Source organism: Salvia hispanica, chromosome 6, assembly GCF_023119035.1.
Source record: "Salvia hispanica cultivar TCC Black 2014 chromosome 6, UniMelb_Shisp_WGS_1.0, whole genome shotgun sequence".
NCBI classification, from domain to species: domain Eukaryota; kingdom Viridiplantae; phylum Streptophyta; class Magnoliopsida; order Lamiales; family Lamiaceae; genus Salvia; species Salvia hispanica.
The window spans coordinates 25717500-25742224 of record NC_062970.1 but is presented as its reverse complement, the minus strand read 5'-3'; the positions used below and the strand labels follow the sequence as shown (position 1 = coordinate 25742224).

General features: G+C 35.3%; 5 protein-coding genes across 5 annotated transcripts; all 5 read left to right on the top strand.

Annotated features, from left to right (window-relative positions):
• Positions 1-117: 117 nt before the first annotated feature.
• Positions 118-657, top strand: LOC125195020. Its single transcript, XM_048093227.1, has one exon. The coding sequence runs from the start codon at positions 118-120 to the stop codon at positions 655-657; it is 540 nt and encodes a 179-aa protein (XP_047949184.1).
• An 8963-nt stretch (positions 658-9620) lies between these two features.
• Positions 9621-10109, top strand: LOC125195019 (protein ALP1-like). Its single transcript, XM_048093226.1, has one exon. It carries the CDS (start codon positions 9621-9623, stop codon positions 10107-10109), a length of 489 nt encoding a protein of 162 aa, XP_047949183.1.
• Positions 10110-10848: 739 nt separating this feature from the next.
• LOC125195018 (probable disease resistance RPP8-like protein 2) lies at positions 10849-12336 on the top strand. Its single transcript, XM_048093225.1, has 2 exons — positions 10849-11118; positions 11687-12336. Exons 1-2 carry the CDS (start codon positions 10917-10919, stop codon positions 12334-12336), a joined length of 852 nt encoding a protein of 283 aa, XP_047949182.1. The 5' UTR covers positions 10849-10916.
• A 14-nt stretch (positions 12337-12350) lies between these two features.
• Positions 12351-13568, top strand: LOC125195017 (putative late blight resistance protein homolog R1C-3). The gene has a single exon (XM_048093224.1). It carries the CDS (start codon positions 12351-12353, stop codon positions 13566-13568), a length of 1218 nt encoding a protein of 405 aa, XP_047949181.1.
• Positions 13569-22516: 8948 nt separating this feature from the next.
• Positions 22517-23572, top strand: LOC125195016 (early nodulin-like protein 2). The gene is made up of 2 exons (XM_048093223.1): positions 22517-22685; positions 23178-23572. Exons 1-2 carry the CDS (start codon positions 22517-22519, stop codon positions 23570-23572), a joined length of 564 nt encoding a protein of 187 aa, XP_047949180.1.
• Positions 23573-24725: the final 1153 nt, after the last annotated feature.

Here is a 24725-nt window from a genome sequence, read left to right as displayed (position 1 = left end):
AAATTTTTTTATTTTTTTATTTTTCAAAATTTTTAATATATTCATCATTTCTCCTCCATTTTTTTACCCCAAGCCAAACTCCACTCTTTCCAATTGATTTCAATTTAGTTTCAAAACATGGATTCCGACGATGAAAATTTTCAACGAGCGATCGATGAGGAGTTCGAAGAACTCATTGCAGCGGTGCAAGCTGAAGCCGACGAGGAGGAGGCGGCGTTGGCGGCGGCGGCGGCCATCCCTCGGCCGAGATACCGTCGCCGGTATATCAACCGTGACCATGCCGGAGCCGACCAGCGGTTGATGGAAGACTACTTCGGCGATAACCCCCGTTATCCGCCGAAGATTTTTCATCGGCGATTCAGAATGTCGCAACGACTCTTCATCCACATTGCGGATTGTTTGTCTCAGCGATACAGGTGCTTCACCTTGCGGAGTGATGCCACCGGTCGACCCGGATTGTCGACATATCAGAAGTGCACGATGGCAATTAGGCAGCTTGCCTATGCCGAGCCTGCTGACATGTTCGACGAATATCTACAGATGGGCGAAACGACTGCCCTTAAGACGCTGAGGCAGTTTTGCAAGGGTATCAAAGAAATCTTCAAAGGGGAGTACCTACGGAAACCAACGGCCGAGGTATTAGGTTTGGTATACTGAAAAGCATGTTTCGAGCAAGGTTCGCGCGAATAGAATCTTGCTTGTATACGTAAAACTCTACAATCCACTTTTAACCCGATTCAGTATTATTCGAGCAGTCTCGCACGAATAGAATCACTATTATTATTACATTGTGTTTGCTTGTGCATTTATAAGATGTTTTACAAACATTTAAATGCATAAGAAGTAAACAAAGTCTAAGTCTTTTGCTTAGTAGACCGGTTGTGGGCGTCGTCCACTTTAAGGTAACACGGTTAGATCTATGCAATGCTTTGCAAAAGAAAAAGAAGAATTTCACAACCTAGATAGGCTTTAGCTACCTATCGTGAAAGGTTGCAATGTCGGTCCGCATATTTCTAAGTCTTACTGAAATAATTTGACATTGGTGTGGTATAGCACTGAACGGATCTAACAGCAAGACGTGTCTTTATGCTATCTACTGAAAGACTAGGTCTTGATAAAATGTTATTTCTTAATCTACATATGTTAGCATTAAGCATACGGTATTGATTATGCACTACTTTGACTTATCAAATGGTGCGGGTTTTTCGCAACCCAATAATCCTGATATATAGGGTAGTGGTGATTAATATCTAGCGGTGCTAGGATTGCTATTATGTTGAAACGTGCACGATGTGAGTTTCGTTTGATAATGTCCTCAAGAGGAGCTCGAACAAGGTTTTATTATTCAGAAAACTGGCCAGTTGGAGTTTTATTACTCTATGAATAATAAATAAGTATTTCTTGCTAAGTCCACTCTTGGAATTAATAAGATATTAATTAATTAAGTCCATAGCAGACATTAATTAATTAATTGACATTTATATCTTAAGCGCGAGAAATAAATAATAAATAACGAAAACCCGGATTACTTGTAATTTCGGATTTGGATGGGGAGAGTTCAATATTACTTATGTAGTGGCTGCTCGTAATATTCCAATATAAGCTTGTATTAAATTGTGGGTTCAATTTAATTAGTAAAAAGCTAATTGGGGGAGCTCATATCCAAAACCTTCCATAGATCCTTGTCTGGACCCAAAAGGAACTTAATATAAATAGGAGAATAAAGGAGACAGAAGAATCACAATTTTCATACTTGAAATTTTCGAAATTTTCGGCCCCCCAGCTGAAGGAGATTTCGATTTCTACTTCTTTTCCCAAAAGGATTTCTTCTGTCTTCTTTATTCAAGTCCTAGTATTTTGATAAGATCAGCCCATCCTGATATCGAGATACAGTTCGGGAACCAGAGAGAAGATCCGTGGTCTAGTATTGAAGATCATCACGTGGAGAAGACGCGAGCAATCGACGATTCTTTGGAGAATCAAAATCGGTAACTCTAATCCGTAGGATTCGTGTTTTAGGATTTACTATCTTTGAGCATGAATTATTTTCGTTCTAGCATGCAATTATTGTTTAACATGTGAATTGATTAATCGCATAATCGGTCAAATAGATCCGTGTCTGATTTATTTGTTTTGTACAAGTCTTCCGCTGTGCAAGGGGCACCAAACCCCATCAATTGGTATCAGAGCCAATTATTGGCTCTGATTATGTGGATCAATTTCATGTTATGTGAATATCTTGAATGCATGAGTTTCTTCGTTTTGTTTTGTGTTGTTATTAGTATCGTTTCAATAACGACAAATGCAAAGAACACGAAGAGGTTATGAGCGGCAGCATCACGCGCCGATTTGCCAAGCTTGGGTTTTTTTATCTTTTCCATGTCGTCATGATATAATGATTACATGATGTTTGCGAGAATTGTGATTCCCTAATAATGATTGCATGAATAATTACTTGATAACTCCTTGTAATTTGTTTTAATTGCTTTCGTGCGTATTATTTGTTCGAATCGAATTGTCGCGCTTGTGACATCAAGAATCAATTGTCACTACACGAGTTCGCTGAAAGAGAATTTAGAGAACAGATTCGACTTCCTGAATTAACGATCGGGCAGCAGTTCAGCGACGCAAAACAGCGGCTACGGTGAAGCAGCTGCAGAAGCAGCCGTGAATTGGGCAAGCTGCGGATTTGGGCAGTTTGGGTGCAGGCTGGACAGTTTCGTTTCAGCCGAGAGCAGCCCAAAAGACTGCCCTGGCGGTCCGATCAGAGGCTCAAAGGGTGCGGTCCGAGTGGGAGCTGTGCTGTGGCAGTTCCCAGGCTTGGTGACGTCAATTCCAAAATTTGTTAGGGTTTAGGAACCCTGTAACTAATTTTGGAGAAATTTCCTAATTTTGTTAGGTTTTCTAAACCTCGGTAACTAAATTTGGAAATAATTTTAAGATTAATTTAGAATTAAGATTTGAATATATATTGTGGATTTTATATATTATATAAGATTTGATTTTATATTAAATCATGGATTAATTATGGATTTTATTCTTATTTTATGGATTTGTAGGGATTTAATTCCTAGATGAATCCTAGTTAAATTTGGATAATGGCAATTTAATTATTATTTATATCCTATGGATTAATGTGGATTTATTCCTACACACATCCTAGTTGGATTTAGATAATGATAATATTATTTTATTCTTATCCTATGAGTTTATATGAATTTATTCATAGATAAATTCTAGATGGATTTGGATAGTGATAATATAATATTTTATTCTTATCTTATAGATTTATATGGATTTGTTCCTAGATAAATCTTGGATAGATTTGAATAATTATAATATAATATTATTTAATTCTATGGATTTATATGGATTTACTCCAAGTTAAATCCTAGATGGATTAGAATTAATATTAATATTGATTTATTTTATCCTATGGATTTGAATAGATTTAATTCTATTAAGACAAATCTTAGATGGATTAAAATAAGTATTAATCCAAGTTATCCTTATCTTTTGGATGTATGTCCTAGATAGATTAGGATGTTAATGATATATAAGAAAATCCTTATTTAATTGGATTTAGATAAATTTATTTATCTAAGAAATCCTAAGTAATGTTTGATATATTCTGGATATCTATTCTAAATAGAATTAAGATTTGTATAAATCTTGGTTGATAGGATTTTATTTTTATCTTATGGATTATGATGGAATTGTTTCTATCTAGTAATATCCTAGTACGATTTAAATAATGATAATCCTAGATCAACGTTATCTTGAATTGTAGGATTTGATTTTATCGAAATAAAATCTAGAATAATCCTAAATGGGTTTAGATAGTTAATACTATCTTGATAAATCCTAAATGAATTGGATAAACATTATCCAAGATAAAACTTAATTATTTAATTGATTCTCCCTTGACTAGATTAAATAATTGTCGTTAATTATCATGTGTGTTTAAATGCCATGCATTAAATGGATTTATCTGTTTATTTGGTGTTTATCTATTTTAAGTGGATTATCTGCTTTATCTGCTTATGTGATAATTATGCAAAAACCATATAAAAATATCTAAGTGATGATTACAACAAGTGCGTTGTATACGGTCTTCATCGGTTGGTCTGCCAAATTTTGTGAAGCTGATTTTCTAATATTATCGCCACCTACAGAGTAGGGACAATAATCCTACGAAAACAGCAAGTTCATAAGGGCGGACTTCTCACATAATAAATAGAATGAACTAGAAAGTGGTTCCCAATATTATTGCCACCTGCAGAGTGGGGACAATAATCCTAAGGAACTGCGAGTTTCAGGGTTCAATCAGAATTTATGAGATAGCTTGGTTTTGTTATCAGCACATGAACATTTTTATGGGAGTGTGTTGTAGAAATAAAATTCTGTAATGCTAAATCTGATGGTTGTGCTTAGGCAGCATTAGGCATATCAACCTCCAGAGGAGGAAGCAATTGATGCGTCGATGTTGTGACCAGTAAAATTGTCAAAATTTTAATGCGTATTAACCTCCAGAGGATGATACAATTTATTAATTTTGCTGTTGTAAGATACATAATTGTTTTGTGGTTATTTGTGATTATGTATTGAGCATGAGTATGTGATAATAAGTTTATTTGCCAAATCTTCATTATGTCATTTAATATTTGTCTGCGATCCTTAAAGAAAGACAACTCGAATGCCTAAATTATGTAGACCGGAAACGAAAATGGATAAGATTCTCATCGCTGAAAGCTTGGAGTTTATACTCAATGATTCATGTCCTCCATTTCCTCGACATAATTCCACGAAGAATGTTCGAGAATGCATTATGCATGTACTTGACAAGTTCTTTGAGGAATAAGGTCAAGCTATTTTCCGTTAAGTAGCTCGACAAGTCTTGGTTAATAACGATGAAAGATGGATATCAATAGAATCTGTCAAGATGATTCGATTGGAATATCCTAGAGTGACAGAATGTTTTGAGGATCTTTTGATCACTCAAATAGTTTCTGACACAAGTCATCGCCTAAAGTAACAAGAAATGACTATAAGAAGGTTTAACTGAAAAGTAGAAAATCTTCAGAATAATAGTCGTTATGTTATTGTTAGAGGAAAGTAACATGATAGATGACGAATTCATAAAGGCTGCATTTTTCTTAAGTCCTAGTTCATTTGAACAAAAGACTAGATATGGAAATGGGAGAGCCTGGATTGTCATCGAAGTTTGTTTAAAGCGAGAAAAGATGCTTTGTGAGTTGGATTGACCTATTTTATAGAAGGACAATGACTTACATGACAATGCAACTTCTAAGTAAGAGATCTTGATCCAGTTAGGTTTTTGTTGCAGTGGGAGCTATTAATGCTCAACTATTGTTTTATGGTTGATGCTTAAGGCATCATAGTATTAAAATAATATAAGTGCGACAAGGTTGAGTATTCAACAACACATCAACTTCTTAATCATTGAATGATAAAGTATTTATGGCTCTTAGCCTTAAGGCCAAGAAAATACTTAGAAATTGTTCGAACTGATCTAGACTATCAAGATTTTAACATTTCGTTAAATAGCTTGAGAGTTGAGAAAGTCTATTTGATGCACTATGAGTTAGAATCATTTGATTTTTCAAGAGATTCAGAATACTTATAGAAGTTCAACATAGAAAGACTAGCAAGTCTCAATGGTTTACACCATAAGGAAACGAGCAAAGGGTTATGATCAGTAGTGGGAGTCTAATCTCCATTAACGAATCCAAGCATTCATCTAATGAATGGGATAGTTATGTAAGAAGGAATCGAAGTCTTTCAAAGACAAGTTTGATTAAGTGATGAGTTGTACTCATTTTAAGCGTTAAAGAAACTACCAACATCAGTACCTTCTACAAAACACGAGTTGTGGACTAGAGCGTCTCTAGTCTAGCACATCTCAAGGTGTAATGTTGTTCCAACACGTGTTGGAAAAGAGTCCAAGAAATTGGAGTTGAGTACTGAGGCATGTTTTAAGGTTTGTCCCAAATGATGTAAGGTTATAAGTTCTAAGGTTATAAGTTCTGTAATCTTCAAAGATATAATTCTTGTATGAAGATCAAGAGATGAACTTCAAGCCTAACAACGTGATAACTCTCAAAATAAAGAGAGAAATATCGGATTTTCCACATTACCAAGAAGTGATACCATTAGAAACTTTTGCACTAATAAAATCAACTTCAGTACCTAAGATTGTAAGAACCATGTCGTAGTGGGAGCGTTCCACTGGAACACAACAAGTTCATGGGTCTAAGAGTGTCGTAAGACTCAGTCTTAGATTAACTTGAACATAATCCCTTTAACTACAATGTAGTATTGGTTAATTTGGATAATCGTCTTAGAAAAGGGTGATAGATTTCATATTACAATCTAAGATAGACAACATGTTTTACAAGACTTGCAATACTATCTATAGGTTGTGTCAGTCAGTGGGAGCAAGTATCTTTGCAAGTGTAAATGTGGATTGCAAATGGCTAGACAATGACATTGGGTTATACCCAAAGAGAATCATCTTCTCGCTATCGTTGTGCCAGGATTTATTCGATCATATTGTCTATTAGAACTTACATAAATTAGAATGTATGTATTATGATTGTCAAGACAGCCTTCTATAAATAGAAGTCTTGAGGAAATCATCTACTAGAACATTCTAATGGGATATGTAATTAAGGGCAAGAAACGCATGATTGGAAGCTTATATAGACCTTCGTGGTCTTAGGCAAGCATCTAAATCAGAGTATATGTGTTTTATTAAAATTGTCAAATATTTGGAATTTGACTTGTGCCCTTAACAGTGCTGTAAGCACAAGGAAGTTGAAAGTGCATTACATATGGTATTATTGGTACTCTACGATGATGAAATCTACAAAAGTTGCAAACAACTAAGATTGGCATCTGGCGTAGGAAACTGGTTGTCTACCCAGTTTAAGATAAATGATCTAAGAGAAACTAATTACATTCTTAGCATCTAAGTCCTTTTAAGATGCTAGAAAGAATGTTGACATTCTCTTAGGAATCCTATATCTACACATTGCTTGGAACATTTAAGCATTAGAAATTCCATGAAAAGGTTTATACCTCTCAAGATGGAATTGTCTTGTCTCTAGTCAGGTGTCGTTTGACGCTTATTGAGATCAAAAATTATGAGACTAGTTTCGGAGATAGTTGTCTCATGTATGCTATAATGTGTACTAAGTTTGATATTAGTTGTGCTTATGCATAGCAAGTATATATCATATTAACCATGGCAAAGGATTTTGATTGAGGTAATGAATATACCCTAGTGCTTGAGAAAGACTAGTAATTATATTCTAGTTTACCAGTCATTCATGTAATGTCCTTGGGGTTACACTGTCTTAGTTTTATGACTAATCAGTGATCGAGTAAGTCATCCTCTGAATATGTGTTTACCTTAGGAATATCTTCCTAATAGCTTTAATCGTAAGTTTGAGTACGCCTACGAGTATTATTTTTTTGGATTACTCTAGTAAAGGCTAACTCAAGGGACACACGAGTTTATTAAGCTAAGCAATCACATATGGGGATGAAATTAATTAAAGATCAAGTACGCAGCAAAGACATTATGGTGAAAAAGATATAATCAGAGAACAACCAAGCAGATTTTTCTTTCACTTAGTGAAATGAATGGTAGTTCGATATATCTAGTACAAAGACCTACTTTGAGAATAAGTGGGAGAGTTTTTGGCAGTGGGTATACTCGAAAGCATGTTTTGAGTATAAGTGGGAGATTGTTAGGTTTGGTATACTGAAAAGCATGTTTCGAGCAAGGTTCGCGCGAATAGAATCTTGCTTGTATACGTAAAACTCTACAATCCACTTTTAACCCGATTCAGTATTATTCGAGCAGTCTCGCACGAATAGAATCACTATTATTATTACATTGTGTTTGCTTGTGCATTTATAAGATGTTTTACAAACATTTAAATGCATAAGAAGTAAACAAAGTCTAAGTCTTTTGCTTAGTAGACCGGTTGTGGGCGTCATCCACTTTAAGGTAACACGGTCAGATCTATGCAATGCTTTGCAAAAGAAAAAGAAGAATTTCACAACCTAGATAGGCTTTGGCTACCTATCGTGAAAGGTTGCAATGTCGGTCCGCATATTTCTAAGTCTTACTGAAATAATTTGACATTGGTGTGGTATAGCACCGAACGGATCTAACAGCAAGACGTGTCTTTATGCTATCTACTGAAAGACTAGGTCTTGATAAAATGTTATTTCTTAATCTACATATGTTAGCATTGTGCATACGGTATTGATTATGCACTACTTTGACTTATCAAATGGTGCGGGTTTTTCGCAACCCAATAATCCCGATATATTGGGTAGTGGTGATTAATATCTAGCGGTGCTAGGATTGCTATTATGTTGAAACGTGCATGAGGTGAGTTTCGTTTGATAATGTCCTCAAGAGGAGCTCGAACAAGGTTTTATTATTCGGAAAACTGGCCAGTTGGAGTTTTATTACTCTATGAATAATAAATAAGTATTTCTTGCTAAGTCCACTCTTAGAATTAATAAGATATTAATTAATTAAGTCCATAGCAGACATTAATTAATTAATTGACATTTATATCTTAAGCGCGGGAAATAAATAATAAATAACGTAAACCCGGATTACTTGTAATTTCAGATTTGGATGGGGAGAGTTCAATATTACTTCACGTAGTGGCTGCTCGTAATATTCCAATATAAGCCTTGTATTAAATTGTGGGTTCAATTTAATTAGTAAAAAGCTAATTGGGGGAGCCCATATCCAAAACCTTCCATAGATCCCTGGTCTGGGCCCAAAAGGAACTTAATATAAATAGGAGAATAAAGGAGACAGAAGAATCACAATTTTCATACTTGAAATTTTCGAAATTTTCGGCCCCTCCAGCTGAAGGAGATTTCGATTTCTACTTCTTTTCCCAAAAGGATTTCTTCTCTCTCTTCTTTATTCAAGTCCTAGTATTTTGATAAGATCAGCCCACCCTGATATCGAGATACAGTTCGGGAACCAGAGAGAAGATCCATGGTCTAGTATTGAAGATCATCACGTGGAGAAGGCGCGAGCAATCGACGATTCTTTGGAGAATCAAAATCGGTAACTCTAATCCGTAGGATTCATGTTTTAGGATTTACTATCTTTGAGCATGAATTATTTGCGTTCTAGCATGCAATTATCTGTTTAACATGTGAATTGATTAATCGCACAATCGGTCGAATAGATCCGTGTCTGATTTATTTGTTTTGTACAAGTCTTCCACTGTGCAAGGGGCACCAAACCCCATCACGAGGAATGCCAGAGACTGGTAAATATGCACGGGACTGTGCATCATTTTCCGAGTATGATGGGCAGCATAGATTGCATGCACTGGGAGTGGAGGAACTGCCCGGTGGCTTGGAAGGGGCAATTTACTTATGGTTTCAAAGAGCGAGATCCCACGATGATCCTTGAAGTCGTTGTTGACTACCGCTTGCGAATCTGACATGCGTATTTTGGTGTCGCTGGGTCGAACAACGACATCAACGTTCTACAATCATCTCATCTCTTCAATGATGAGTCCCGGGGTGAGGGTCCGCAAATCAGCTTCATGGCCAATGGCACGCAGTACAGCAGGGCATACTATTTGGCCGATGGAATATACCCTCGCTGGCCCGTGTTTGTCAAGACGATCCGACAACCAGTTGGGCCGAAGCAGACTTATTTTGCAAAAAAACAAGAGAGTGCTAGGAAGGATGTTGAGCGGGCTTTTGGAGTCCTCCAATCGCGATGGGCCATTATACGGTGTCCGGTTCGACTATGGCACGATAATGATGTCGCAGACATCATGACTGCGTGTATCATATTGCACAATATGATAATAGAGGATGAAGGCTTTGTTGCAGAGCGCTGGGCACCGGAAGATTGTGCTAGCACAAGTCACGGTATTGCAACCCCTCCTCTGCAGATGGGTGTACCACGCAGTAATGAGTACTTGATTCAGCGCTTCACCAATATGCGGAGTGAAATATCATATTCAACACTGCAGGCTGATTTGGTTGAAGAGGTCTGGAACCGTAGAGGAGGGGGCGCAGCGTGATAGGGGTTCTCTTTGTTGTTCGCGTTGTATCGAAAATTTTCGTTGTTTAATTTTCCCTTTTATAATAATAAAATGAAATTTTTTTTTATTTTAATTATTTCTATGTGTTTTAATTATTATATACAAATAATATTTATGATAGCTAAAATTAAAATATAACAGAAAATGTTAAAAATAATTTTAATTGCTGGCCCGGAGGGCCACCATTGTGGTGGCCAAGTTTTCACGGGCAGGGCCAAGTTTGTTGGGCATGCCCCAAGAAATGGTGGCTTGGGCATGCCTAAGAGGGCCACCATTGTGGATACCCTAAATGCTTCTATTAACAAGGAACGGAGGGAGTACTATTTTCTTTTTCCACTTAACACACAAAACATCTTCTAAAATCCCGTGTCAATCCACAAGCGTGTCATCTATTATGAGACGGAAAAAGTAGTATTTAATTTATAGTAACAAAAAATTTGATGACAGCATTTCTTGTTATTTTGTTTAGTCGCGGAAGGCCCACACTGTATATTAATACGTTACACTTTTAACATAGTATAAAATATCAGTAAAATGAAAGTTGACTACTCCAACAGCCAAACGCAACAGTAATAAATTTGTGTTGCTAATAAAAGTAATGCTACTGCTCATAAAAATATCTTGTAAAAATCACGTTCTTCTTCATAATATCATTGCTTTCTTTCTTTCTTTGTATTGTATCTCATAAAAAAGCTTCAAGACTGAATTTTGGTGTCGAGATACCATATTCATCTGATCAATTCAATTCACATTGTGTTTAGTTTGTGCATTGTTCATAGAATTAAGATGGCTGCTTATGCAGCTCTGGTATCTCTCATGCGTATCATAGATGATATCGAAACTCATCCTTCCCCTCCGATTTCTCTGGACAACCAACAAGTCGAATCTCTCACACGAGTAGTTACCTTCTTGCAGGAATTTCTCGAAGGATACAAGTCACCCTACGACTACAGCGATGAAGCAGATCCATTGGAGATACGCATTATGGGTCAGTAGATTTTTTCAAAATGCTTAAGCAAGCTCTGTTATTTGTTGGAACTTCGATAGATGCTAACGTAGTATTTATTTTTCCATATGTATTATTGATGATCTATTGTATTGTGAAGATTAACATTTCTGGCAATAAATTACTTCTCATTTTTTATATTTTTTTATGAATATTGCAAATTATTTACTCCCTTCGCTCTATAGAAATAGGTCACTTGGAATTGGCACGAGTTTTAATGCATAATTGGTAAAGTAAAAGAGAAAAGAGAAAAGGTAATTGAAATTGTGTAGTGGATGGTGAAACCCATAAAAGATAAATAAAAGACAAGGAGAAAAAAAATTGTCATAAATAGATATGGACTATTTGTATGGAACATACGAAAAAAGAAATATGATATATTTCTATGGGACAGGGAGTATGTTTTGCTGTCGATTAGGGATGATATAGGTATTTGACTAGGATTTTATTAATTTTTATTTAGATGAAATCAAATATGGCACATGTTCTATTTTTGAATAAAATCTGATTCATTGCCATGTCTGTAACACATTCCTATTTGGCATTGCAGATGCAAGTCATACAGCTGAAGATGTGATTGAATCCTACATAATTGACACTATTCAGCTATCTGCAGCAGCAACAACTGATGATGGTGTTGATGAACAAATCAATTGCATGTACTTCTATCAAGATCTGCAAAATGTGATAGAAAAAATGGATTTGATCAAAAAAGATTTGATTGTGATAACGAGGGAGAAGGTAGATCAGCAGAGAAACTTGGGTTCTGATCATGCTGGTTTAAGATCTAGTCCCACCGAGAAGAACCATCTAATGATAGGGTTTGATGATGTTCTGCTTGAGCTCTTGGATAGGCTCGTCAGAGGACGTGGCAGTCGCGAGATCATCCCTATCGTAGGGATGGGTGGCATCGGCAAAACCACTCTTGCAAAAGGTGTGTTTGAACACAAGCTTATTAAGGAGCATTTTGATATCTGTGTGTGGGCCACCATTTCTCAAGAGTATAATTTAAGAGAAACTCTTAGGCAAGTACTCTCTCAAGCTAGAGGGTACTTGAGCAACGAGAGTGAAAAAGACTTGGGGGAAATACTTTACAAATATTTATCAAGTAGGAGATATCTCGTTATAATGGATGACATGTGGAACATAGAGGTTTGGGACAAGATGAAGATTTTCTTTCCTGAAAACAATAATGAATAATAGTGACAACTAGAATGTCAAACTTAGTTGCCCACTTGACTGATTCCAATAGCCTCTTTAAGATTGGATTTCTAGACGAGGTTAGTAGTTGGACTTTGTTCTCCAAAATTGTATTTGGGGAACAAAGCTTTCCTACTCAACTCGAGAGTATCGGAAAGAAAATTGTGGAAAAGTGTAAAGGACTTCCTTTGTCTATTGTTGTGATAGGAGGTCTAATGGCTAAATCCGAACTTACACTAAAATATTGGGAGCACATTGAGGAAAACTTAAGCTTAATAGTGAATTCAGATAATGATGATTATTGCTTGAGAATATTGAAACTGAGCTATAACCACTTGTCTGTCCATCTAAAGCCTTGTTCTCTGTATATGGGAGTGTTTGAGGAAGACAGTGAAATTCTTGCTAGAGTGATCATCCGACTATGGGTTTCTGAAGGATTTCTTAAGCCAATAGACGATAAAAGCATGACAAAAATTGCGAAGCAATACTTGAAAGAACTAGTGGATAGAAATATCATACTAGTTTATGAGAAGGAGATAATTGGGAATGTTATATCCTACAAAATTCATGATTTACTAAGAGATCTATCAAAGAAAGAAGCTCTGAAACAGAACCTTTTTTATGTGTTGAGGGAAGAAAGTCCTCAACGACTAATAAGCCAACAACGTATTGTTATTCCTAGAAGCACTTCAATGATAAAAATCCAGGATGCCTTGAAATATATTCCCCGTGCTCGTTATTATCTAGTATGTGGTAAAAGAGATGTTGATCAGTTCCCAAATTCTAGATTTTTGAGGATATCGCATACGTGTAGTTATGATAGGCTATGTAAAGAGGAGTATTCACAATTAAATGTGTTTGAGTTGATGAACTCACGATACCATGCTGTTGCAACTCATGAGAAGTTTGTAATTCCTTCTTCCATCAATCTGCTTTGGAATTTAGATACACTAATTATTTGCCGTGGGGAGGATTTGATTGCACCAACTGAAATCTGGAAAATGTATAAACTTAGGCACCTCGTGTTTTCTGGTTGTAGTTTGTATCTCCCAGATCCTTCGTGCGCGGACGATGATACTATTATGATGGAGAATCTAGAAGTGCTCATTGAAGTGAATAATTTGAATGTAAGTGAAGATGTTGTTAAAAGAATTCCCAATATCAAGGAATTGATTATGAGATATTCGGGGCAACTAATTGATGAACTATCTGAGCTGTCTTCAATGTCTTAGTAAACTGGAATCCTTGAGGTTGCATGTTGATATTGGAAAGTATGTGCATCAGATCAGCTTCCCACCCTCCCTTACAGAGTTGAGTCTCTGGCTACAAAGTGATTTGGAGTTGGAGGACATACTGCAAACGATAGGTTCGTTACCAATTCTTGAGAAGCTCGAATTACATGGAGGTCGTTTCAGAACACGTGAGTGGGAAACAATTGAAGACCAATTCCAGTGTCTCAAGTCACTAACATTGTGGCAATGTGGTGATCTAGAAAAGTGGACAATGGCAGAGGGCTCCCAGTTTCCACTTCTTATAGAGCTTTGTCTTTTTTATTTAGAAGAATTGAAGGAGATACCTTCAGAAATTGGAGAAATAGCAACACTTAGGTCAATTGCATTGATATATTGCAATGGATCGGTGGTGGTGTCAGCTAAACAGATATTAGACGAACAAGAGGATTTACATGGAGGCCAACTAGACCTTTTTGTTCGGGCTACGGTTTTTAAGAAAGATGAAGCACTGGAGAATTTGGCAACTTCCAACTTTCAAGTTACAGTGGATCCTTATCGTTAGTATAATTATAGTTAATTAAGTTTCTTTCTTTCGAAGATTTCTTTGTAACATCAATTTTCGTTTCTCATACTGGGAAATTGGAATTGCTATGATATATTAGTTTTTTAAGCCGGAAAAAAAATGAAGGCAGACATTTTAGAGCATCTCCGGATCCACTTTTATTCATTTTTTATTCTCTGTTCTTTGGCAAGAGCACAACACTCATATTCTTGCTCTTCCGCAAGGACATGCTCAAGAGTCTCATCATTCTATTATTCAATTTAAATAAAAAAAATTTCACAATATTAAAATGCATTAAAAATACTCAAAATACTATTACTAATTACTAAAAAATTAAAAATTACATAATTAAAATCCTAAAAATTAAAAATTACATAATTAAATTTAGAGAGAGTTTGAGTGAGAGAGGAAGATGTAGATGAGTGTATGAAAAAATGGATGATGAATGTGTATATTTATAGATGATCTTCGGATTAAAAAAATTTTAAAAAAAATTAAAAAATAAATAAATAAAAACGGTAATAAAACGGCTATATTTTTGGGAATCCAAAAATATTTTTTTAAAAATTTTTTGGTATTATTTTTGATTTTTTTTTAAAAGAAAAAAAAAGAAAGAAAATGTCAACGACATTGCCTTGGCCAATAGAAACACGCCACGTCGCCCTGCTCAGTGGCACGGACGTGCTCGATGCATCGAGCAGAGCCGTGCCGTCGGCAAGAGCACAGCGGCGGACAAGGACATGCCGCGTTGACGGCATGGACGCCGTCCTTCCCTACAAGCACCGATGCGGATGCTCGTACCTTATATATTACTAGTCAATTTCGAGTATAATATATATATCTTTGATACAAGCGAGATTGATCAGCAGGTGTTCGATGATCATGAAATGATAAGTAGTAGTAGAATCTTAGAATTCCATTTCAAATTTTTCCAAATATTAAATGCATGTTTCGTGGTTATTTTGAAACGAGTCTCATACTCTCATTACTTTATTTTTTTGAAGGAAAAAATTATATAGAGTTTATTTTTTCGTTTGAAATTTTAATAACAGAATAGATTTATATTGACCTAAAACATTAACTTGATTGGTAACAACCCAAGCAAAAGAATGGTTAGGAACAAGTCTAATTTAGATGGTTAATTTAAATGCAATTAAGTTATTGATCCAATTAAAATATTGTTGACCGTTAAGTTTTATAAAATCGTTTAATACTCCATTCGTCCATAAAAGTAAACTAGTTTTATCATTTTGGATCGTCCCGCACAATTATGCAAAGTCTAAATATGAGAAGTTTTTAACAATATATTAATTGAATCTTATAATCAAAACTAAACTACTTTCACTATTTTTTTTCTCTCTCTCTTTCTCTTTTTTTAATTCTCTTTCTTACTTTATCAATTAAGAATTAAAATTTGTATTAATTACAAATTTGTCTATTATTTGAGGACGAAAAGAGTATGAATCAAATTATTTTGTTTAGGATCAAAAGCTATCGAACTATTACATAAGACCAATTATGGACTTTTTGTAATTTTGAAAATTAAGATATAACTAATGGAGATTATCGATACTTATTAGGTTAAAATGTATGTGTATATCATAATAGGGGTGCGTTAAAATGACAACACCTCTTAAAGTGACATTGTTACACCACGCTAGACTGCAATATCTTAAACGCTAGACTGCAATAGTATGAACGCTACACTGCAATCTATAGATTGCAGTCTAGCGTATTGGATATTGCAGACGGGAAAAATTGCAGTCTAGCATATTGGATATTGCAGGCCTTGAAAATTTACCCTTGAGCATTTTTTATGATTGCCACATGAAAGCTTATTATTCGTCCGCATGTACAAATGATTGGCTAGGAATGGTGGTAGGTGTTACTTTAAGTGGTGTTGTCATTTTAACACAAACCTATAATAATATTTTTAAATTTTTAAATTTAATTGAATTTAATTAAAATTTAATTTTATTATTTATTGTATTATATGTAGTAATAAGAAGGAAGTGATATATGAATTTTATGTTCAATCATAACATGATTTCGAGCTTGATTCGAATATTTATACAATATTTAGTAATAAAATATTTTTTTCTTAAATATACAAATATTTTCAATGTAAAATGTTAAAAGAAGTTCGATTATGTATGTACAATTATGTACATGTGTCACTACCCGTTTCTACAATTATGTTAAATAAGACATTAATCCCATTTAAAATGGTCGATGTAAAAATATATTCATTAGTTAAGCTTTAGTTTAAATCCGAATCACAAATTCAGACTCAAATTTGGACTTTATAAATAACTAGTATCACACATGTACTATGCACAAACTAATGTATTTTCAAAACATTAATTTTTTATTTTAAATTAATTAAATAAAATTAAAATCAATATTAACAATGAACAAAATGATTCATAATTTTAGTTATACGAGAATTAAAACCTATAAAAGTCAACATTAAAGTGTAACAAATTTAAAACAAATCAAAAAATATAATGTAAACGTTAAATCATGGAAGTAGGAAGATAAAAATCTATCACGATAAAGAATTAAGCAAAAAGGATAATTACTCATCATTTTTAAAAAACTTCTTTATGCACTAGCACATTAACTTTAAAATTAAAAGAACTATCAACATCATCATTACAAACTAATAAAACCTTCAATTCTTCAAAACTCGTCACTTTCCAACATAACTCATAGGTAAAATAACTCGTTTGTCATCTTTAAAGCCACCCGTCTCACCTAAAACTACAATAAAATGTCATAACTTTAAAAAGGAAAAAAATTAATTTGCAATACACAAAATAATCAATATGCATAAATGGCTTAGTCTAACGGTTTGTATAGTTTTCAATATAATTAAATAAAATTAAAGTCAAATTAAATTATACATTCAATTTACCAATATCAATAATACCTTCATATAACCCTACCTACTTATAGATATGTATAAAAAAATTAGCCAATTATAATATCTGTTGGGGTTACCGTAGCGGAAAACACGGAAGATAAACAGTTCCTTACGGTTCTATTTAGGTGTTATGTATTCGATTCCAATTTCATGCAATTAATCTAGATCTATAAGAAAATCACATCAAAACACACATAAACTTGCTTATTTGATGTAGATCTGATTGTCACTTCTTTATCCATTGAAGGTTTGACGTTGCTTACTGAATTTCCCGGCAATCCATGACTTCTCGAACAAGAATCTTCCATTCTATTCCCACGTCCTTGATTATTCATTCGGGTGGGCGGATCTTGAAGAATCAATAATAGTGATATGAGATCTTGGGGCGTCAATCCTAGATTTGTAACTCTGTAAATCTCCTAAGACCCTTGAAAAGTCCTCACTTCAATTAACAATATCGTTTGAAAGGAAGCTAATTGTAGTGTCAACTAAGCCGTTCTAACTCGTCAACCTCCTCTCACGATTATGTAGAAAGTCAATAGATCATCACAATGAAAACATAAAGACTAAAGCAAATAAAACCCAAAGGTGGAATCCTAGTAGTCTTGATCTTCTCTTGATTCCTTCTTCAAAACCCTTGAACTTGATGAACAAAGTAGAACTCTCAAATATTATGCTCTAGAATTATGCAGCCAAAAGAAGATCCTTGTTGGTGAGGTTTGAGGGGGTATTTATAGCCTCCAATTCGTGTACCACAAATATGGCAAAAAGTGGCTAGGTATAGTAAATCTTGGGGAGAAAGGATTTCCAACTTCGACTTTTAGCTATCTTTTAAGGCTCTAAATTGCGCATTTCTCACAAAACATGTAAAAATACCAAAATAGATCAAATATGCAAAAAATGGACGTGTAATGCAACTTTGACACTCAAAACGAACCAAATAATGGTCTTAAAACAGTGTAAAATCAGAGCGTATCAGGGTACAGCCAACTAGCCCAGGCTAGCGAGCCAGGGAGGGGAAAGTAACATAATACAAACAAACTTGGGTATACCCAAGGGCTTGTACTAAGTCATATTACAAACCGTAAACACGATAATCCTGAGGTTAAGTAGAGGACCCTAGCCAGCCTAATGGCTTAGACAAACGTCCATGCCATGTAGTCTACACGGAAACATGGCATACTCATGTGGGATAGTCCGGGTCTATCCCGAAACCACAAACAAAGACCCTCTGGCGGTGGAAGGCAGGCCTCATTAAAACCTCTTGGGGAAAAACCCAAATGGGAAAATTCCCAATAGTAAAAAGAGTACCCTGATTGGGGGGAAAATGGGGAGGGGGATCGCTTGAAGATACAAAGAGGCTCCCGAACCTAAAACATGGAAACTGTTGTTTATCATAGAAAATATTACCATACCGAAGGTCATGGAAAACAGGGGACACACTTGTATGGGTTGACCGAGTCAAGAATTGGGTGGTTTCATAGGGGTCTCGGGCGAGACTTGTTCTCAGCCCCCACGCTGGCATATCATAACGACGTGTGCAAGGCGCATTACACAGGCCAAGATGTCGAAAAGTTTTGGGAACTCAGCCAAGGCCCAATGCCCAGCGGGATTGGCACAACTAGATTCATCAGCCAAACAGTGGGATAACAAGCAAAATTGAAATAATACCAACCATCCTACCATGGATGTCATTCCAGTGGCAGTGGTAATCCCACCCAACCAAGGCAAACCCTTGGTTCCCAATTTATAACTATAAAATATCACTTGAACACTAAGTTACATTTGGACATAGTCATGTGGATATATAGTGTAAAGAGTAGCATATGTTATCTTTTTTACTTCGAAAATTATGTGTTTAGGCTCGAATGTAATACCTTCATGGACCAAAGCGTTTCGGGCCCTCCAAGTGAGACTCACTACTGCCATGAGTGCTAGCCTTCTTGCTTTCCGGTTCACGGCTGTGACTTTTTCTTTGGCCATCCACTTGATGGCACTTAGGATGGAGCTGATCAATCTCCTCAAACCAACCCATCCTTTGATAGCTGCCCACACTTCTGGTCTTGGTACATTTGAAAAAGAGGTGGGACCGGCTGACTCAATGTGGGTCAACCAAAGAGGGCAGTGTTGATCCAAATCCCTGTACCCAAGCCTGTCCCTTGTTGCCAGACGTCCTTTCATGGTTTGCGAACTTATAAAGGAATACTTTGGTGGCACAAAGTCTTTCCAAATGAATCTCAGCTAGAGCTTGCACTCACCTTTTGGGCGGAACCATTCATATGCTTCGAGGGTGCCCCTTGCTTTGTACTCCCTCCGTCCCACTTTAGGAGTCCCGGTTTACCATTTTGGGCGTCCCACTTTAGGAGTCCCGGTTGAAATATTCCATAATTGGTACTAGGCCCCACATTCCACTAACATTTTTCCACTCACATTTTATTATAAAACTAATATAAAATAGTAGGACCCACATTCCACTATCTTTTTTCAACAACTTTCTTTTACATATCTTAAAACCCATGCCGAACTCAACTGGGACTCCTAAAGTGGGACGGATGGAGTACCATTTAGCCCAGAGAACTTCAACCTCCCTACGTGACACAGCACTGAGCATATCATCCCTGATCGATCTCCAGTATTCTCTTGAACAACGGTGAGTCCCTCTTCCTTGGTGTCCATTCCCATATAGTCTTGGTCGGAGGAAATCACTGTGTATCCACTTAATCCATAGAGAGTCTTTCTTGTTGTGGATGTTCCATAAGTTTCAAGCTAACAAGATTTTGTTCCAAGCGCCAAGATCCCGGAACCCTAAGCCGCATTCCTCTTTCGGTAGGCAAAGATCTTTCCATGCAATAGGTGGGTGTTTGGTGCCCTAAAGGAACTCTCGACAAATTGATATGATGTGGTCTCTCACATTTGCTGGGAGAGGGAAGACTTGCATCCAATAGCATTCAACGCCTTTATTTGAAAAAAAATGACCATGAGCTCGGCTTTGCCCGCATATGAAAGGTTTGTACCTGTCCACTTGTTGGTCGTCGATGCAATCTTTTCGATCATTGGGGAGTAGTGCATGATGTTGAGTTTTTTGGAGTCGAGGGAAACTCCAAGAAATCTAACAGGGAGGGTGCCGATTGGGAAGCCAAAGATGTCTCTAATCTCCTCGAAATCCCTTCTTTGAACTATCCCACATGCGAACAAGTTGGACTTATCTCTATTGATCTCTAAGCCAGAACACTCGGCGAACTCTTGCATTGTGTATGCAAGGATGGCCATGGACATCACATCACCCCTGCCAAACAACATGAGATCAAAATGGCATTTAATTGGTGGGTGGATGGAGTAATAAAGTGTGAATGAGATAAGTTAGTAGAATATGTGCCCCTACTATTTATAATAAAAGTGAACTGAAACTCCTAATCGCGGACAGACTAATATGGTAAATCATTTGGTACACAAAATTGAAATTGGAATTCTATTGGAAGGAATGAATTAAATTCTAATTCAGTTCAAATCCTATATTTGATATAGAATTGAATTTGAAGAATTTATGCACACATGCACAACACACATTGCACATACACATACAAACACACATTATATTTGTGTAGTATGTGTGATGTGTGCCTGTAGGGGTGTGCATTCGGTTTTTCGGTTTGGTTTTATACTTTTGTTGCCCAAACTTAAAAACCAAATTATTTTGGAAATCGAAACTGAATCGAAACCAAAAATCCAAAACCGAAATGTAAAAATAAATATTCTATGAGATTTCAAAAAAAATCAAAAAGCTAAAATTCAATAAAAACGAGAAATAAAAAAAACTCTAATATATATATATAAAATTCGAGTTTTTCAACCATATATTTCAAATTTCTTATACCAAAAAAAAAAACAATATCATATTCACGTAAGTGATACATATCTGAAACAATTATAAATTTCACAAGTATCGGTCACTCTTTCTATGTTTATATTCCATCTCCATTAATAACATAGCCCAAAATTTTGAATATAAACTTTACCACGCCCGGCTTACGACTCTTTCTATGTTTAGAAATCATGCATATACTTCTCTACCAAGATTATATTTCTCCCAATTTGAAGGTGGATTTATTTTGCAAGATATTTTAACACTGAAATAAAAAAAAATTAGATAAGGACAATTTTTAATGTTATAAAGAACGCTAATTTGTGTGTCTAATTATATCACTAACGCTTCATAAAGTGTTCTTATTGTTAGTGTCTCAACTAAAATTAGGAGACACAAACTGAAGCGGCCTAAAAAAACAAAATATTAAGATAATTTTCCCTCAACTTAGAGACACTTTCTATTACTTCCTAAATTACGGTTATTTTTAAAAATTTCCAAATGCTAATAATTTCCAAGATGACCACCTTTCCTTTTTTGTTTGTCCCAATCAAAATGACCACTTTCTAATTTTGGAAATAACATCATCTCTCCTCTCTCCTCATTAAAATATTCAACTACCTTTTTCCTCTTTATTTTATTCCACCTAACAACACATTCTAAAATCTCATGTCACTCAAGAACTTGGCCATCTTAAGTTGGACAGAGGGAGTACGCTCAACTTTTGTGTCCCTAGAAGATAAGTTTTCTTTAGCATATATTGTTCAATCGCATTATAATACTCTCTCCATCTCACAATAAGAGTCATAGTTTATTATTTCGATCTGTCCCACAATAAGAGTCATATTTTACTTTTTATCATAAATGTAAGTAGGTCTCACATTCTACTAACTCACTTCACTCATATTTTATTATAAAATCAATATAAAAAGTAGGCATCATATTCCACTAACTTTTTCAACCCACAATTCTTTAATTTTTTTAGAACACTGGCCACAATGACAGTAACTCCTATTGTGGAAAGGGGGAGTGTCTAACATGATAAATCTTGCAAAGTTCACAAATTATTAAATATAAAAAAATAATTATTAAGATCACCGACTTGAGAATCTGAGATTGTACAGGTGACAATTAATAGAACAAATTTGATCATCTTTAATTCTTTATGCAGAGAGAAAATAAAGTGTAAAACAATTTTTTATTTAAACCAATATTGTTCAATAAGAGATGAGGCACGAGATATGATTGGATGTATAGATAATATAGAAGTTACAGAAAGAATGAAAAAGGCAAAAACAGAAAGAATGAAAAAGGCAAAAACAGTGGAAAAAGAAGCAAAGGAAAATGATTAAAACTGGCAAAGCAAGAATAAATAAATTTGTCCCACTAACGTAAGTAATTTGCAGTCGTTTTGTATTTTTCAGAACAACAGAGGATCCACACCATTCCATTTGAGGCTATAAAAGCATATAATTAAATACGGTATTAAATCAACGTTACTACCCAAGACTCAATATCTCAATTAATCCCCCTTTATATAAATTGAGGGATTGGGGTGCATCTTCTTGTTGTTGTTCTTCTTCTTCTCAAAATCCAGCATGGGTAATAGAAATTGGGTTGCATGTACGGTGTTGCTTTGTTTCTTAGTAAATTCGTCGCATTCCTACCAGTTGTTAGTCGGAGGCCGAGATGGATGGGTCCTCAACCCTTCGGAAAGCTACCACCACTGGGCCACCCGCTTGCGCTTCCAAGTCAATGACACCCTCCGTCAGTCTTTCCTTTTTACAATATATTTTTGAAAACTCTCATTTTTGTCACACATCGACTTACTGATGATCATGTTTTATCTACAGTATTATTGTAATTGTTTGGCTAATGGCAATGTTCAAAATACAAGGCATATTACATTCAAAACAATATATTTTTGAAAATCCTCAATTTTGTCACATATCGACTTCGTGATGATCATGTCTTTTCTATAGTAGTAACTGTTTGGTTTATTGCAGTGTTCAAATACAAGGCAGTGTACATTCAATACAATATTTTTTGAAAACCGCTCATTTTTGTCATACATCGACTTAGTGATGATCGTGTCTTGTCTGTAGTAGTACTGTAATTGTTTGGTTAATGGCAGTGTTCAAATACGAGGCATTTTACATTCAATATAATATGGTATATTTGAAAACTCTCATTTTTGTCACCCATCGACTTAGTGGAACCATGTCTTATCTACAGTATTAACTGTTTGGTTTATGGCAGTGTTCAAATACAAGAGCGGAAGGGATTCTGTGTTAGTAGTGAACAAGGAAGCTTACGAGAGCTGCAGCGTCGCGAATCCGGTGGTGAAACTGGAGGACGGGGATTCCGAGTTCAGATTGGACCGGTCGGGCCCGTTCTACTTCATCACCGGAAACAAGGCTCGTTGCGATCAGGGGCAGAAACTCATAGTCGTCGTTTTAGCCATCAGGACCTCACCATCCCTGCCATCGCCATCGCCATCGCCAGAAGCTCCTGCGCCTGGAGCGCCTGATGGCCCTCTGACGCCGCCGCTCGTTAAACCGCCGCCGAGGTCGTTGGCGGCTCCACCGTGCACTGCTTCTGTTTTCTTCACTTCATGTGTTTTAAGTGTGGGTTTGGGGCTCTTAAATTTTTAGGGTGTTTACATAGGAACAATATTTTGGGATATTTTTATTGCCAAGATTTGTTTGTGATTCAGTTTAATTTAGTTTTCAGACTATGCTTTCTATACACATTATGTCTCTTTTTTGTGTTTTGATTGAAATTGTGGTTCTTGTTTTAATTCTTATGAATATCTCCAATAAAAACATTTTTTGGGATCAATATTTTCAGTCTTCTCTCGACCCTATGAAGTCAAGTTTTCAGATTTTTACATATTAAATGAATGTATTCGATGCAAAAGAATTAATTTCAAAATAATTAAGGAAAATTAAAATTTAAAATTTAAAATCTAAGACCTTTCTGTTTGAGGAAAGCAATCATTATAGTAATTTTCGAACATATAGAACTATACTTGTAGTAGTATAAAATTTTGGATACCGAATCAAATCAAATCAAATATACATAAAACTTAGAATGACATTCGTTATAAAGAGCACAATATGGCCTTTAAGAAATTATATTTTCTATTTCTGTATTTGATGAAAAAACAACGTGCATAAATATAAAAAGGAAATGGAATTGATGGAAACAATTAATGCTCCATATATAAAGTCATAAATCAATTCGTTAAGAGGGAAAAAAACGTTATGAATTGAAACGGAACATAACGACAATATGTTTTATGTTTGTTGACTATGTATCGCTATTTGAATACACAAATTAAAGACATTAATTAGGACAACTTATTTCTTTTGACCATGCATATACTCATTATGATCGAATATTGGGTATTCATAACCATAACCCAATTTTTCCCCATGATATGGAGATTCAGATTATGCATATTTTTATTATATCGTGTATGTCAGAACAAGTCCATTACCTTTTTATTTAAAAACATCGAATTTCCATTTTATTAAAGAAAAATATTGTAGAATTTCTTAAAAATAATAAAAATGAACATCACATGCACTATAGTATATGAGAGATATGGAGAATTAGAAACAGCTAATTACGTATACTTATATTTACATTGAGTTGTGATCAATTGCTAACTCTGCTAACTCATCAATGCAGTATATTAAAAATATCAACACGATGACATTTTTAACATACTGCATTGATGAGTTAGCACATTTTAATATCATGTATTCATATTTTTAATACACTGCATTAATTAGTTAGCAG

Bases quoted from the DNA above. Each gene is read 5' to 3' on its own strand.
- LOC125195018 (XM_048093225.1), top strand. From the start codon at position 10,917: ATGGCTGCTTATGCAGCTCTGGTATCTCTCATGCGTATCATAGATGAT. The intron at 11,119-11,686 runs GTCAGTAGATTT...TTGGCATTGCAG, and splicing joins ATTGGAGATACGCATTATGG to ATGCAAGTCATACAGCTGAA.
- LOC125195017 (XM_048093224.1), top strand. From the start codon at position 12,351: ATGTCAAACTTAGTTGCCCACTTGACTGATTCCAATAGCCTCTTTAAG.
- LOC125195020 (XM_048093227.1), top strand. From the start codon at position 118: ATGGATTCCGACGATGAAAATTTTCAACGAGCGATCGATGAGGAGTTC.
- LOC125195019 (XM_048093226.1), top strand. From the start codon at position 9,621: ATGGCCAATGGCACGCAGTACAGCAGGGCATACTATTTGGCCGATGGA.
- LOC125195016 (XM_048093223.1), top strand. From the start codon at position 22,517: ATGGGTAATAGAAATTGGGTTGCATGTACGGTGTTGCTTTGTTTCTTA. The intron at 22,686-23,177 runs GTCAGTCTTTCC...GGTTTATGGCAG, and splicing joins CCAAGTCAATGACACCCTCC to TGTTCAAATACAAGAGCGGA.